Source organism: Nansenia antarctica, assembly GCF_963989245.1.
Source record: "Nansenia antarctica genome assembly, chromosome: 19".
NCBI classification, from domain to species: Eukaryota; Metazoa; Chordata; class Actinopteri; order Argentiniformes; family Microstomatidae; genus Nansenia; species Nansenia antarctica.
Genome location: NC_137692.1, coordinates 22703083 through 22715582, shown reverse-complemented (window position 1 = coordinate 22715582; position 12500 = coordinate 22703083). Strand labels below are relative to the sequence as shown.

At 48.0% G+C, this 12500-nt stretch overlaps 2 protein-coding genes across 2 annotated transcripts in view; one reads left to right on the top strand and one right to left on the bottom strand.

Moving 5' to 3' along the window:
* Positions 1-12500, bottom strand: part of nyap2a (neuronal tyrosine-phosphorylated phosphoinositide-3-kinase adaptor 2a) — a gene marked incomplete at both ends in the record, with an annotated part of 29157 nt that overhangs the window by 4171 nt on the left and 12486 nt on the right. Inside the window, 5 exon segments of the mRNA XM_080549060.1 lie at positions 1-6; positions 8239-8665; positions 8667-8732; positions 8895-9514; positions 11651-11736. The exon segment at positions 1-6 is cut by the window's left edge and continues 210 nt beyond it. Of these exon segments, the coding sequence (XP_080405186.1) occupies positions 1-6; positions 8239-8665; positions 8667-8732; positions 8895-9514; positions 11651-11736 (1205 nt within the window).
* Positions 989-2620, top strand: LOC308174233 (E3 ubiquitin-protein ligase TRIM39-like; the record flags this gene model as incomplete). The annotated part of the gene is made up of 1 exon (XM_080549314.1): positions 989-2620. The coding sequence occupies one exon, from the start codon at positions 989-991 to the stop codon at positions 2618-2620; it is 1632 nt and encodes a 543-aa protein (XP_080405440.1).

The window sequence follows — 12500 nt, the reverse complement described above, 5'->3', positions numbered from 1 at the left end:
CCTCACCTGGGAGGGAGGGAGGGAGGGAGAGGGTTAGAGTTAGACTGAGTGAATGGATACGATAGAAGGGTATAGAGCAGACCTAGGCATTGTACGGCCCCCGGGGGCCGATAACAACATCGTTAATTTTATTACGAATTTTATTACGAGTCACGTTCACTTCGCATGAATTACAGTAGGCAGTGCGGCTCACATGCCTGTAATAACTCTGCATAACCAGTAGGTAATGTGCGTACGCAAGGTCAATACCCGACGTAGAGCTACGATCGTTTCCACGGTCAAATTGACTCAAGTTGAAATTGTATAAATCACTACGTTGACGTGGTTTTCTACGTACGACACGGGTAAGATCAACATTTTATCCAAAGTACTTTCTATAAATGAGGCCCCTGATCACAAATATAATTCTGATTACAGTTTATACTGACTGGGAACAATATGATGATTGGAAATGACACGTAAGAAGGGCGTGTCTGTAAAAGCACATGTTAGAAACAGACCAGCCTGTACAGGGTTAACTCTGTTGCAGGGAGGAGAGCTGTACTGGGAGGGGAGGAGAATCTCAACGTCAGTTTGCTGAAATGAAACTTACCTGTCTAGAGACATAAAGTGTATCGTGGACGAGAGCAGACTCTCTCAAACTTGTTAGATATCGTCCTCAAACAGGCATCTATCACACATACAGTATAAAGGACAGAGACAGCGTCCACACTCTCACAGAATCACAGACAGGTGAGTTGAGAGACTTACAATGACATGTCAAGATAAACTATTGTGTAGTCTCTACCAGTTTGGTTTATAGACAGTTCAGCATGTAAATCTTATTGATTTGTTTGAAGGACTATTTTTATGTGATGTAGAATAATGTTATAATTATTGGTTGCTGTATAATCCCATAAGACAGTCTTGACAGCTCCATAGCTGAAACTATCGAGATCTGATTGATTCCAGGAAATGCTTTATGGTGTCACCTCTGGTCTCTCTAGATATGGCTTCCTCCAGCAGTCTCCTGTCTGAGGAGCAGTTCCTGTGTTCTGTCTGTCTGGATGTGTTCACTGACCCTGTCTCTATTCAATGTGGACACAACTTCTGCATGGCCTGTATCAGAAAGTACTGGGACACCAGTGAATTGTGTCTGTGTCCGTTGTGTAAGGAAACATTCTATAGAAGACCTGAGCTTCGCGTCAACACAACGTTTAGAGAGGTCGTAGAGAAATTCAAGACAATGAGAGTCAGGGCTGAAGATGAGTCCCCTGTCGAACCTGGACAAGTGTCCTGTGACATCTGCACTGGGACGAAGCTCAAGGCTCTGAAGTCCTGCCTGGTGTGTCTGACCTCTTACTGTGAGACTCACCTGGAGCCTCATCAGAGAGTCGCAGGCTTAAAGAGACACAAGCTGATCGACCCTGTGGAGAACCTGGAAGACAGGACGTGTAAGAAGCACGACAGACTCCTGGAGCTGTTCTGTAGGAGTGATGAAATGTGTGTGTGTTTGCTGTGCATGAAAACAGACCACAAGACTCATGACACCGTCCCCATAGAGGAGGAGTATGGAGAGAGGAAGGCTCAGCTGGGGAAGACAGAGGCAGATGTTCAGCAGATGATCAAGGAGCGACTGCAGAAGGTTTCAGAGATCAAACACTCAGTAGATCTTTGTAAGAAAGATGCACAGAGAGAGAAAGCAGACAGCGTACAGGTCTTCACTGCTCTGGTGGACTCCATGAAGAAAAGCCAGGCTGAGCTCCTTGACGTGATCGAGGAGAAGCAGAAAGCAGCAGAGAGGCGGGCTGAAGGGCTGATTAAAGAGCTGGAGCAGGAAATCACTGAGCTAAAGAGGAGAAGCACTGAGCTGGAGCAGCTCTCACATACTGAGGACCACCTCCACCTCCTCCAGAGCTTCCCCTCCCTGTCCACCCCTCCACACACCAAGGACTGGTCTGAGGTCAGGGTTCACAGTGATCTCTACGTGGGGACTGTGAGGAGAGCTGTGTCTCAGCTGGAGGAGACACTTACGAGTGAAGTGAAGAAGTTGTGTGATGCTGAGCTGAAGATGATTCAGCAGTATGCAGTGGACGTGACTCTGGACCCTGATACAGCAAATCGCTATCTCATTCTGTCTGAGGATGGGAAACAAGTTAGAGATGGAGACACAAGAAAGAATCTCCCTGATAACACAGAGAGGTTTTCCCGGGTTGTCTCTGTCTTGGGAAAGGAGGGTTTCTCCTCAGGGAGGTTTTACTATGAAGTGGAGGTGAAGAAGAAGACTGGGTGGTCTGTAGGAGTGGCCAGAGAGTCCATCAACAGGAAGGGGGATATCACACTGAACCCTAAGAATGGATACTGGACTGTAAAGTTGAGGAATGGAAATGAGTACGAGGCACGCGCTGACCCTCCTCTCCACCTGTCCCAGAGAGAGAAGCCCCAGAAGGTGGGGGTGTTTGTGGATTATGAGGAGGGCCGGGTCTCCTTTTATGATGTGAAGGCCAGGTCTCTGATCTACTCTTTCACTGGCTGCACCTTCACTGAGAAACTCTATCCATACTTCAGCCCTAGCCTGAATAAGGGTGGTGTAAATTCTGCCCCTCTAATCATCTCTTCTGTCAATCACTCTAAGCAGTAAAATAAGCATTTAGATTCATCTTCATCTGTTGTCACTCATTAGGAAATATTATGGTATATTTCCCCACACAGAGTAATTTCTGATCTGGTTATGGTTTGTTATCATATAGTTTGTGCTCTCAGTGTGTCTGCTAGATGGTGAATATACAGCCCAGCCTCTCCAGCCTCATAAGAACATATGACTCTACATACATGAGACTGTTTGACTTCTCTGGGTGTTCAAATTATTATAAATCAGATGCTATCAACATACTGTATTTTCATTATTAGCTAGTTATTATTGTATGTATTTGGTATTTGGAGGATTTTGAGTGTAATGAATACTGGGTGTGTACAGAGTGACATTGAGGATGTTCAGACAATTACATTTACTTGGATTGATCAGATCCATTGATCACATTAATAATCAGTGTAGTCCAGGTCCCAGAGCTTTAGAATGGTGGTGGTGAGGTAGCAGACTGGCTGTCTGGCTTATTAAAACCAAAACATAAGTTGTCCCTCAGTCTATGCATGTGTGTGACGCAATTACATTTAACAGAATGTACGTTTGATAATAATGTTATTGATTTAATGGCTTGCAAAGGGAATCGGATATGATTAAACAGTTTAATAAGGGTGACTGTGATTGTAATATGATACACATCTTCTGTACATGATATTATAAGTTTGTCTACTGGTTCAGTCTACTGGTCCGGCCCTCCACAATAGTCCCGGTTTCTCATGTGGCCCATTGTGAAAATTAATTGCCCACCCCTGGTATAGTGAGAGAGGGAGAGAGAGCCATAGGAAAGGTAGAAGGCAGAAGTGCAACAGTGCTACAGTTCTACCACAGGGTGTCACTGTTAAAGCTAACCACCCCAGTGGGATTTGGAGGAGGCCATGTATGCATAGTCGAGACAGTAGGAGAGAGAGAGGAGCATGCTGGGTATTTCCAAACACATCTGATGTTTGTTAAAGGTTGTGTATGTTGCGTCGTGAGACGATAGAACAATCCTGAGAGGCGTCCCTTCTATTATTATTCTTTTATATTCCCCACAATAGGTAACATGGTTGTTTTCCAGCCCGAGGCTATTGTAAATATGAGCCTCTCTCTCTCACCCTTCTTTTCCAACATCGACCCACCTCTGCATCCTTATTCTCTCCTCATCGCTCTCATCCCTCTCTCATCCCTCAGACTCAGAGTCATCATCCGGGGGGCTACTGTCTTACCCCCGTGTTCCCTGCTCTCCCAAGCCATCCCATTAGCCACCACATTCATCATGTCCTCCGTGTACGCTGAAGGCATTAAGGAAATTGCTTTGCTAGCCGATGAAAGCTTTTCAATTATTTTAGCGCTGGCGAGTGTATGAGCTGTAATAACCTTCCTGAGCACACGCCCCATTGGACAAGCGGATGGACCCGACCGACCCGCTCCATTTAGAGAAGTGCGGCAACTGGGGGCTTTAGTGAGGACATGGGACATGCTTCACACTGACACATAAAGCATTGTGTGTGTGTGTGTGTGTGTGTGTGTGTGTGTGTGTGTGTTCGACGTCTATGTGAGAGTGTCGTGTCGTTTCAGTAGTGGTAGTTCATTGCTTTTGTCCATTTGACCGTTTATTCTGTAGTCAGATGGGACATGGGACGTGCTTCACACTGACACATAAAGCATTGTGTGTGTGTGTGTGTGTGTGTGTGTGTGTGTGTGTGTGTGTGTGTTCGACGTCCATTTGCGAGAGTGTCGTTCGTTTCAGTGTGGTAGTTCATTGCTTTTGTCCTACTGTTAGTCTCGGAATAAACACCAACTGTCAGGTTTGAACAATGGAATTCTGTATCAGCGTTCCGTATTGTCACACAGCGACATAGCTAGACATTCCAGATTAGCTTCTTACACTAAAAGGTGATCCAGCTCCTCATAAGGAACAGCCTTCAAGTTAGGCTGGGGGGGGGGGGGGGCACGGCATTGTTGCATCGTAGTAGCGTAGCCCTCCGAGCTGTGGCCCTGCCTCCCGGACACATACTTGTCTCTCTGGCCACGTCCCACAAGCCCCCTGGATGAGGCTGCACTATCCTGCTCAATTAACCTCCGTTTAATTAGCATCCTCTGTCATTAGCATGCCAGAGCAGCTAGCAGAGTCAAATCTCTAGCAACAAAAAAGAATAACCAGGGGACTGCATGTGGCAGATAGAAACATAGAAGCCACGGTGTCTCTGTAACGTAAACATGAACATGATAGGTCTTAATTAATCTGGTGTTTATGGCTGTGGAGTGTGGTTGTATACAGAATGTGTGTGTGTGTGTGTGTGTGTGTGTGTGTGTGTGTGTTTGTGTGTGTGTGCATGTGTGTGTGTGTGTTACTGTTCCTGTTCTTCTTTAGGCCTACATGTTTGCCCCGGTGCTCTTTCTGATGTTGTGACGTTAGAATGATAAGGTTCTATCTCAATTTTTGGTCAAAATTGAGTTTTTTACATAATCTGATCCATTAGGTGTGTATTAATGCCTGTGGTGTTATTTTTTAAATGTTGACATTATTTAGTTAGTAATTCATAAAATACAAAGGTTCCATCTCACAAAACATAATGGAATGTAAAAACTTTGACGCTCAATATCTCTGAACTGCCCTAAACGGAGACAGAACCTTATCATTCTAAGCTCACGATGTGCTGTGAGTTTCAGGATGCTGCCTCTGCCAGAGGCTCTATAAATAGGTCAGCCATGCTGGGCTCTGGTGCCTCAGCGCCATGCTGCTGCCGCTGTGAGCTGGAATGCTACGCTACTACGATGCAACAACACCATGCCACCCCCAGCCTCTGTTGAAGAAGTCCTCTGTTGGAGTCTTTGGAGGTATTAGTACTGCTCTTAATGAAGGCAGGAAGGGAGGCTTCTTCAATGCTCTTAATGAGGACATGGGAGGATAGGGGGAGGGAGGCTGGGGGAGGTAGACATGGGAGGACGGGGGAGAGAGGCTGGGGGAGGTAGACATGGGAGGACGGGGGAGGGAGGCTGGGGGAGGTAGACATGGGAGGACCAGGGGAGGGAGGCTGGGGGAGGTAGACATGGGAGGAGGGAGGCTTCTTCAATGCACCACAGCCCAGTCAGACCACCCCAAGTCTGGTACCACCAGAGCAGCAAGCACCAAGCCTTCTTCTGCCAAACTAGAAACACCAAAAACCGAGGCAAGCTGAATGGCAGGACACTGTTTTTCATGTGATGATATAACAAAAGAAATAAGCACAGAAACACTGTTGATGTCGATGGAGAATGGAACTGTGTCTTCGTAACTGAACTCAAATCAAGGGATTTAAGAAGCTGAATCATCAGTGCCGTTCCAGGAAACATGAATAATCAACCCGTCCTTCTGACCTTGTACAAGGACGACGGTCCACAACTGTCTAACAGGATTCCCGAAGGCCGGATTCATAATCTCATAGAGCATAAAGCATTTGGAATGTGGAATGTCGAGTAGAGCAACACACTACAGCATCATCACAGGCATAATCGTGAGCTTAGAATTATACGGTTCAATCTCCGTTTAGGGCAGTTCAGAGATATTGAGCGTCACAAGTTTTCACATTCCATTATGTTCTGTGAGATGGAACCTTTGTATTTTATGAATTACTAACTAAAAAATGTCAACATTTTAAAGATAACACCACACAGGCATTAATAAACACCTAATGGATCAGATTATGTAAAAAACTACATTTTGACAAAAATGGAGATAGAACCTTATAATTCTAACGTCACCATGGTGACAGGGAAGTGCTGGGCTGCTGCTTGTCCAGTTCTGTGAACTAACTCCTAACTGAGGCTGACAGGCCCCGTACACATCACCCGCTGGACCTCCTCCTCGCCGCTCCGTCAAGCCCACAGCACACACACTGTCTGGTTCCTTTCCATCTCACTGCCTCTCTCTCTCTCTCTCTCTCTTTCGCAATCCCTCTTTCTCTCTCTTTCAGTCTGACATAGCCTGTCTCTCTCTCTCTCTCTCTCTCTCTCTCTCTCTCTCTCTCTCTCTCCCTCTGTCTCTCTCTCTTTCTCTCTCTCTCTCTCTCTCCCTCTCTCTCTCTCTCTCTCTCTCTCTCTTTCTCTCTCTCTCCCTCTCTCTCTCTGTCTCTCTCTCTCTCTTTCGCCATCCCTCTTTCTCTCTCTTTCAGTCTGACATAGCCTGTCTCTCGAAAAGACATCAATAATTTGAGGCTACACGGGGCATTTGTAAGAACTGTTCATATACTGGGAGGAGTATTTACTTGAAGACGATAAGCTTGTAGTGGAACTGTCAGAATCTGGGTCATTCACTCTTTCTTCTTCTTTTTCTTTCTCTCTCTCTCTCTCTCCCTCTCTCTCTCTCTCTCTCCTCCGTTTCCCTCTCTCTCTCTCTCTCTTTCCATCCCTGTCTGTGCTGTGCTGGAACAGGCTGTGTGCGTAGCCCGCTCACAACGTATTTAATCTCTACTTTAGAGCTCGTTATTTAGCCTTTTTTCCCTGCATACCTGGGGAATGATGTCAACTGCAAGGAGAGGGGACGCTCCTCAGATCTCATCCAAAATAACAAAACCGTATCCCAAAATAAACATGACAGAGGCATTCATCACTTCATCCTTGATGAATAAGTCAGTACACAGTCGTTTCGATTTGCATGGCAGCCAGGCACATTCAGATGCAACAATAGCATCGGGCTTTGTGATGCCATCCTCCAAGGACTGTGAGACACGTTCTGATTAGCAAGCGGGACATCGTTATCATCTGAAGCATACACACTGAATAGACCCAGTACTATGTGGGGTTTAGTCCAGTACTATGTGGTGTTTAGTGCATCACCGTTATTAACATTATTTTACTATTCCACAGGACTGTCGTTAATGAATGTTGTTCCTGCTGATTACCCCCCAAAGCGGGGTGTGTGTGTGTATGTGTGTGTGTATGTGGGGGGGCCACATACACACACACACGCACACACCCCGCTCTCTTTCCACACATAGGTTAGTTGACTTTGTTTCCATTTGTTTTTATTTATTTATCTTCACTGTCTTTGCCGTTCTCATGTATTGTTTTATGTCGACCCTGAGTATTTCTGTTTCTATGTTTGTTTTTATTCTTGCCGCGGGGGCCTCTTGGCACAGATCATCATTGTAAATTAAAATGTGTTCTCAACTGATTTTATCTGGTTAAATAAAGGTCAAATTAAAAAAAATGTACTGTAGTGGTTTTATATCATGTTATACTGAGAAATGTAAGTCCCTCTACAGTTTGGCGAATCTAGCACTCAAGGAAGGCCCATTTCCTTCCTGTAAGGGATGGGCCAAGATCTGTGGCGCAGTGAATAATTCTGACTATGGACAGGAGGGCCCATAACTTGTGTAATCACAGATTTGTATAATATGATTGGTTCCCAAGAATGGTGACCTCATGACATGACCAAGGACAGTTCTATAAATATGAGTCGCAACCCATCGTTGGGGGCTTGCTTCTTGCTTTGGGCTATTGCTTCTTGCTTATTGGTCTGCTCATTTCTCTCTGCGCTCATGTAACTTGGCTTAATAAAAGGCCTCTTTGGAGACAATTGATCTAAGCTCTTTGTGCTTTATAAGTTCTACTAAATCTATTAAGAATCAATTATATCCCACAACAGTACTCACCGTCTCCAACCGCCTCCTTGGTCTTCGTCCCTCCAGAGCCTCCCTTCTTCAGCATGTTCTTCCCGCTGGTGAACAGGTTGGACAGCTCGTCCAGCGGGCTGGTGGGGGTGCGGCACGCCGACCGCGACACGTTTTGCATGGAGCCGTGCGCCGAGGACGAGTTGCTGAGCTTGGCGCCCACCCCATCCTGCCCCACCTGCCCCCCTCCTGAGCCCTTGTTGGACGAGGAGGCGCTACGGGGCATGCTGCCCCCCCCCGTCATCAACGCCTCGTACGGGGGGGGCCGCTTGAGACTGAGCGGCGTGAGGGAGCGGCCCATGCTGACCGGCGAGGGGCAGGCCGAGTGGCTGCGTTGGGGGTACCCGTGAGAACCCGAAGACGCCGCCCCCGACGCCGAAGACTTGTAGAGGCTGGAGGGGAGGGGGGGGGGCGGACGAACGGCCCGAGATGACGGTGGCGTGAGCGTGTGACGACGGAGACTCCCGGTGTTCTCTCTCTCTCTCCCTCTCCCTCTCCCTCTCTCTATCCCTCTCCCGCTCCCCCCGTCCCTCCTTTTCCCTTTTCCGCTCTCGTTCGCGCTCGGCCTTCGGAGTGCGGTGGTGGTGATGGTGGTGGTGGGATGATGAGGGCGGCTGTTGGGGCGGGGCGGCTTCGGCCGCGGCGGCGCCGGTATAGGTGACGTTCTCCAGCACGGGCAGCTTGGCCACGTGATCCAAGGGGGTGAGCGGAGACTCGTCCGAGTTGGGGCTGCACTGGGCCGGGGCGGGGGGGAACACCAGCAGGGGGGGCCGGTGGGTCAGCAGGTTGGGGAAGGGGGCCGGGATGTCGCACAGGGAGCCGCGAGGGGTGGAGGAGCGACTAGGAGGGTCCGTGTCCTGGACGGAGGTCCCGGTCCCGGTCGTAGCCGGATAGCCCCCCGCGTGTGTCTCCCACTTGGAGCAGTCCTGGAGCAGGTCGTCGAACATGGGGTACTTCATCTCCTCGTACACCGACTCGCTCTGGTCGTCCTCCTCTTCCTCTTCCTCCCGGCGCTGCTTCAGGTGCCGCAGGATGTTGCCCACCATCTCGATGTAGACGGGCTCGTCCTCGTCCGAGTCCTGGGCGGGGCTCTGCGTCTGGGAGAAGGACTTCTCCCTCCCCTTGGAGGATTTCAGGCCCCCGTGGTTCCGGATGTAGGATTCGTCGAAGGAGGTGCTGAGCTGGGTGTTGGGGTTCCTCTTGGGTTTGGGAGGGGGGATCCTCCTGTACTCTTCGCTGAAGGGTCTTGATTTCGACCCTGTGCATTTCGGGGGGGGGGGGGGGGGGGAAACACAGTAGGAAAAAAAAACGTTACCGAAAAAAGCTGGTGGAAAATATCTTATCTTAAGACTGAGCTTAAAGTCAGTAAACACATTGAAGGAAAAAGGCCTGTTGGGTGTATGATTGTGTTTGAAGTCGTATGGGGATATTGCTGCTATCCAGAACTACCCCTCCCCCACCCCCACTGCAGTGGAAAGCCTGTGGGAGTAAGATAGGAGGGAGAGACAGAGAGAGAGAGAGAGAGAGAGAGAGAGAGAGAGAGAGAGAGAGAGAGAGAGAGAGAGAGAGAGAGAGAGAAAGGGGTATGTGTGTGTGTGTCAGGGTTTCCGTTAGAAAAATTTGCCGTCGGACATCGTGTCCGGGAAGAATTCGATTTACCGGACAAACGTGATATATTCCGGTCATCATATTAAAATATAATAAAAAATTTTTTTTTCAAAATCATATTTCTTTTTTTCAAATCTAATATAGCTGTTTGTCGCGGTGATTACTGTTGTGTAGCGGCCTATATATGCCATTTAATGTCTATTTCTCATCCGATACGATTAGATGCGAGCTATATAATATATAATAATATAACATGATTTGACGCATGCGCGCTATGCCATGCGTCAAATCCAGCGCTGAACGGGCGCCTCACTGGGAACTGAACAGACAGCATCGATCAATGAACGGACTCCACATTACGTTAACTGAAGTTTGTTAAATTGTTTGGGATTAATGTGAGTTTTCTATTTTCTCTTTCCAGTTTTACCCTTTTTTTAAAATCAATAAAACAACGTCATTTCTATAACCAGGTCTCGCTGGTTGGGAAGGCATTTCGTTTAGCTCGGGAGTATGACAATGGGGAGAACATAACTGTTTATTGAGAAACAATTGATAGGCAGTCTGGGATACGTATATAAAGAAATACCACAATGTCTAGATGTATAACATTTTATTGAACAGTAACAGTGCAAGCATGTAGGCTTCTGGCGTGACACGGCTAGCCTAATTTCCGTTCATATGCCTTTTTATCAGATAAAATAAAATAGAATAAAACTCTTTGAAAATAAATTTAAATTAACTTGCAATGCGTATAGGCTAATTTCCGTTCGATGTTACAGCCTAGGCTATGCCTTTTCTCAGATAGATAGGGGATAGCCCTGTAAGCTCATACGGGTCTGTATGTCGTCCTGAAGACCGGCTGTTAGATCATAAATTATCGCTGAAGTTTGTCTCCATCTTAGTGTAAATGTTGTCCGTTTTGTTTGTTATCCTTGTTATTGTGCGATAAAGTTAAAGCGCTCCGCTTCGGGACACCATTTTCAGCTCAGCACCAAACACACACACTACACTGCCCGAGAGAGAAGGACCCGCCCCCTTTAGTTAGCCTATAGCCTATAGGCTAACTAAAGGGGGCGGGTCCTTCTCTCTCGGGCAGTTGTGTGTGTGTGTTTGGTGCTCAGCTGAAAATGGTTAGAGGGAATTATTTTCACCGGACATTTATGTCCGACGAGTTTTCAACTTGTCGGACTTCCACTAATTTTACCGGACAAAGACCGGGAATTACCGGTTAACGGAAACCCTGGTGTGTGTGTGCGTGCATCTGGTGTGCGTGTGCATGTGTGTGCATGCATGTGTGTGTGTGTGTGTGTGCATGTGTGTGTGTATGTGTGTGCGTGCATGTGTGCGTGTGCATGTGTGTGCGTGTGTGCGTGCGTGCGTGCGTCTGGTGTGCGTGTAGCTGCAACCAGATGACGTCAGTCTGGGATCTTCAGCTCCTGTGTGGGGGGGCGGGAGGCCTGATGCGTGCAGCGCGGGGGGGGGGGGAGGGGGGGGATAGGAGAGGGAGGAGGAGTAGGAAACTGAATCTAGGCCACTCACTCGTACTTCATGAATGAATTCTGCTCTCTCTAATCAGCTAACCCCGGCATTAGCTCGCTCGTTTACTCTCTTCGCCTTTTTCACTCGCTGTGATACCACCGCGTCTCTCGTCTCTCTGGAGGGTCGCCACGACTACGACTGACTGACTTTCCCCTGCTTCCCCTGATCAGTCAGTCAGTCATGATCAAGACATGTTCTTCATGCCTTGCCCTACAGTGGTTTTACTGCACTGGGAGACAGATGCCACCATGGTAGCGTGGAGGAGGATATTCAGATCTATAATCCCCGTCACGCTGGTCGTGCTGCTCGATGATTACATCACCGCTCACACGCCTGGGGAAGAGGGAGGGAGGGGTGCGGGACGACACACAGCCTGACTAACTAGAACTAAAAACTGTTGTCACCATCCACCTCGATCGTTTTTTGGGTGTGTGTGTGCGCGTGTGTGTGTATGCGTGCACACGTCTGTGTCTTATATTAGTGACACTTGACTGGCTGAAGTCCCACAATGCTCTGGGGCAGTTCTCCTCCCTCACAGGTCGATTGACTCCAGCCTTGGATTTTTTTTTTCTCTCCAAAATGTGTGTGTGTGTAGTACATGTTGTGTGTGGTAGTACATGTTGTGTGTGTAGTACATGTTGCGTGTGTAGTACATGTTGTGTGTGTAGTACATGTCTGCTACAGCCTACAGTGAACTCTGACCCCTCCCTGAGTGAAGGAACGAGGACTAACAAACCAGGTGAGAGAGCTGGACCAGGACTGTGAGGTGAACAGACCCGAGTTAAGCTGATGGCTCTGCTAGACTGCCTCTGCAAAATGTAGGGCAACATGTTCCGGCTAGGAGGTAGCAGGTATGGGTGCATCTCTACCTCTCTATCTTCCTCCATACCATTCGATTTCTAACCGCCACCAGCCTCCCCCTGTGGGGACGTGTATTTGTGTGATTCTGAGTGTTTGTGACGACTGCCTTTGGAGCGTTTCTCAATGAGGCGGGGGGGGGGGGAGGGGGCAGGGGTCTAGGGGCAGGGTGAAGGTCATAGCTTAGAATGATAAGGTTCTATCTCCGTTTAGGGCAGTTCAGAGATATTGAGCGTCAA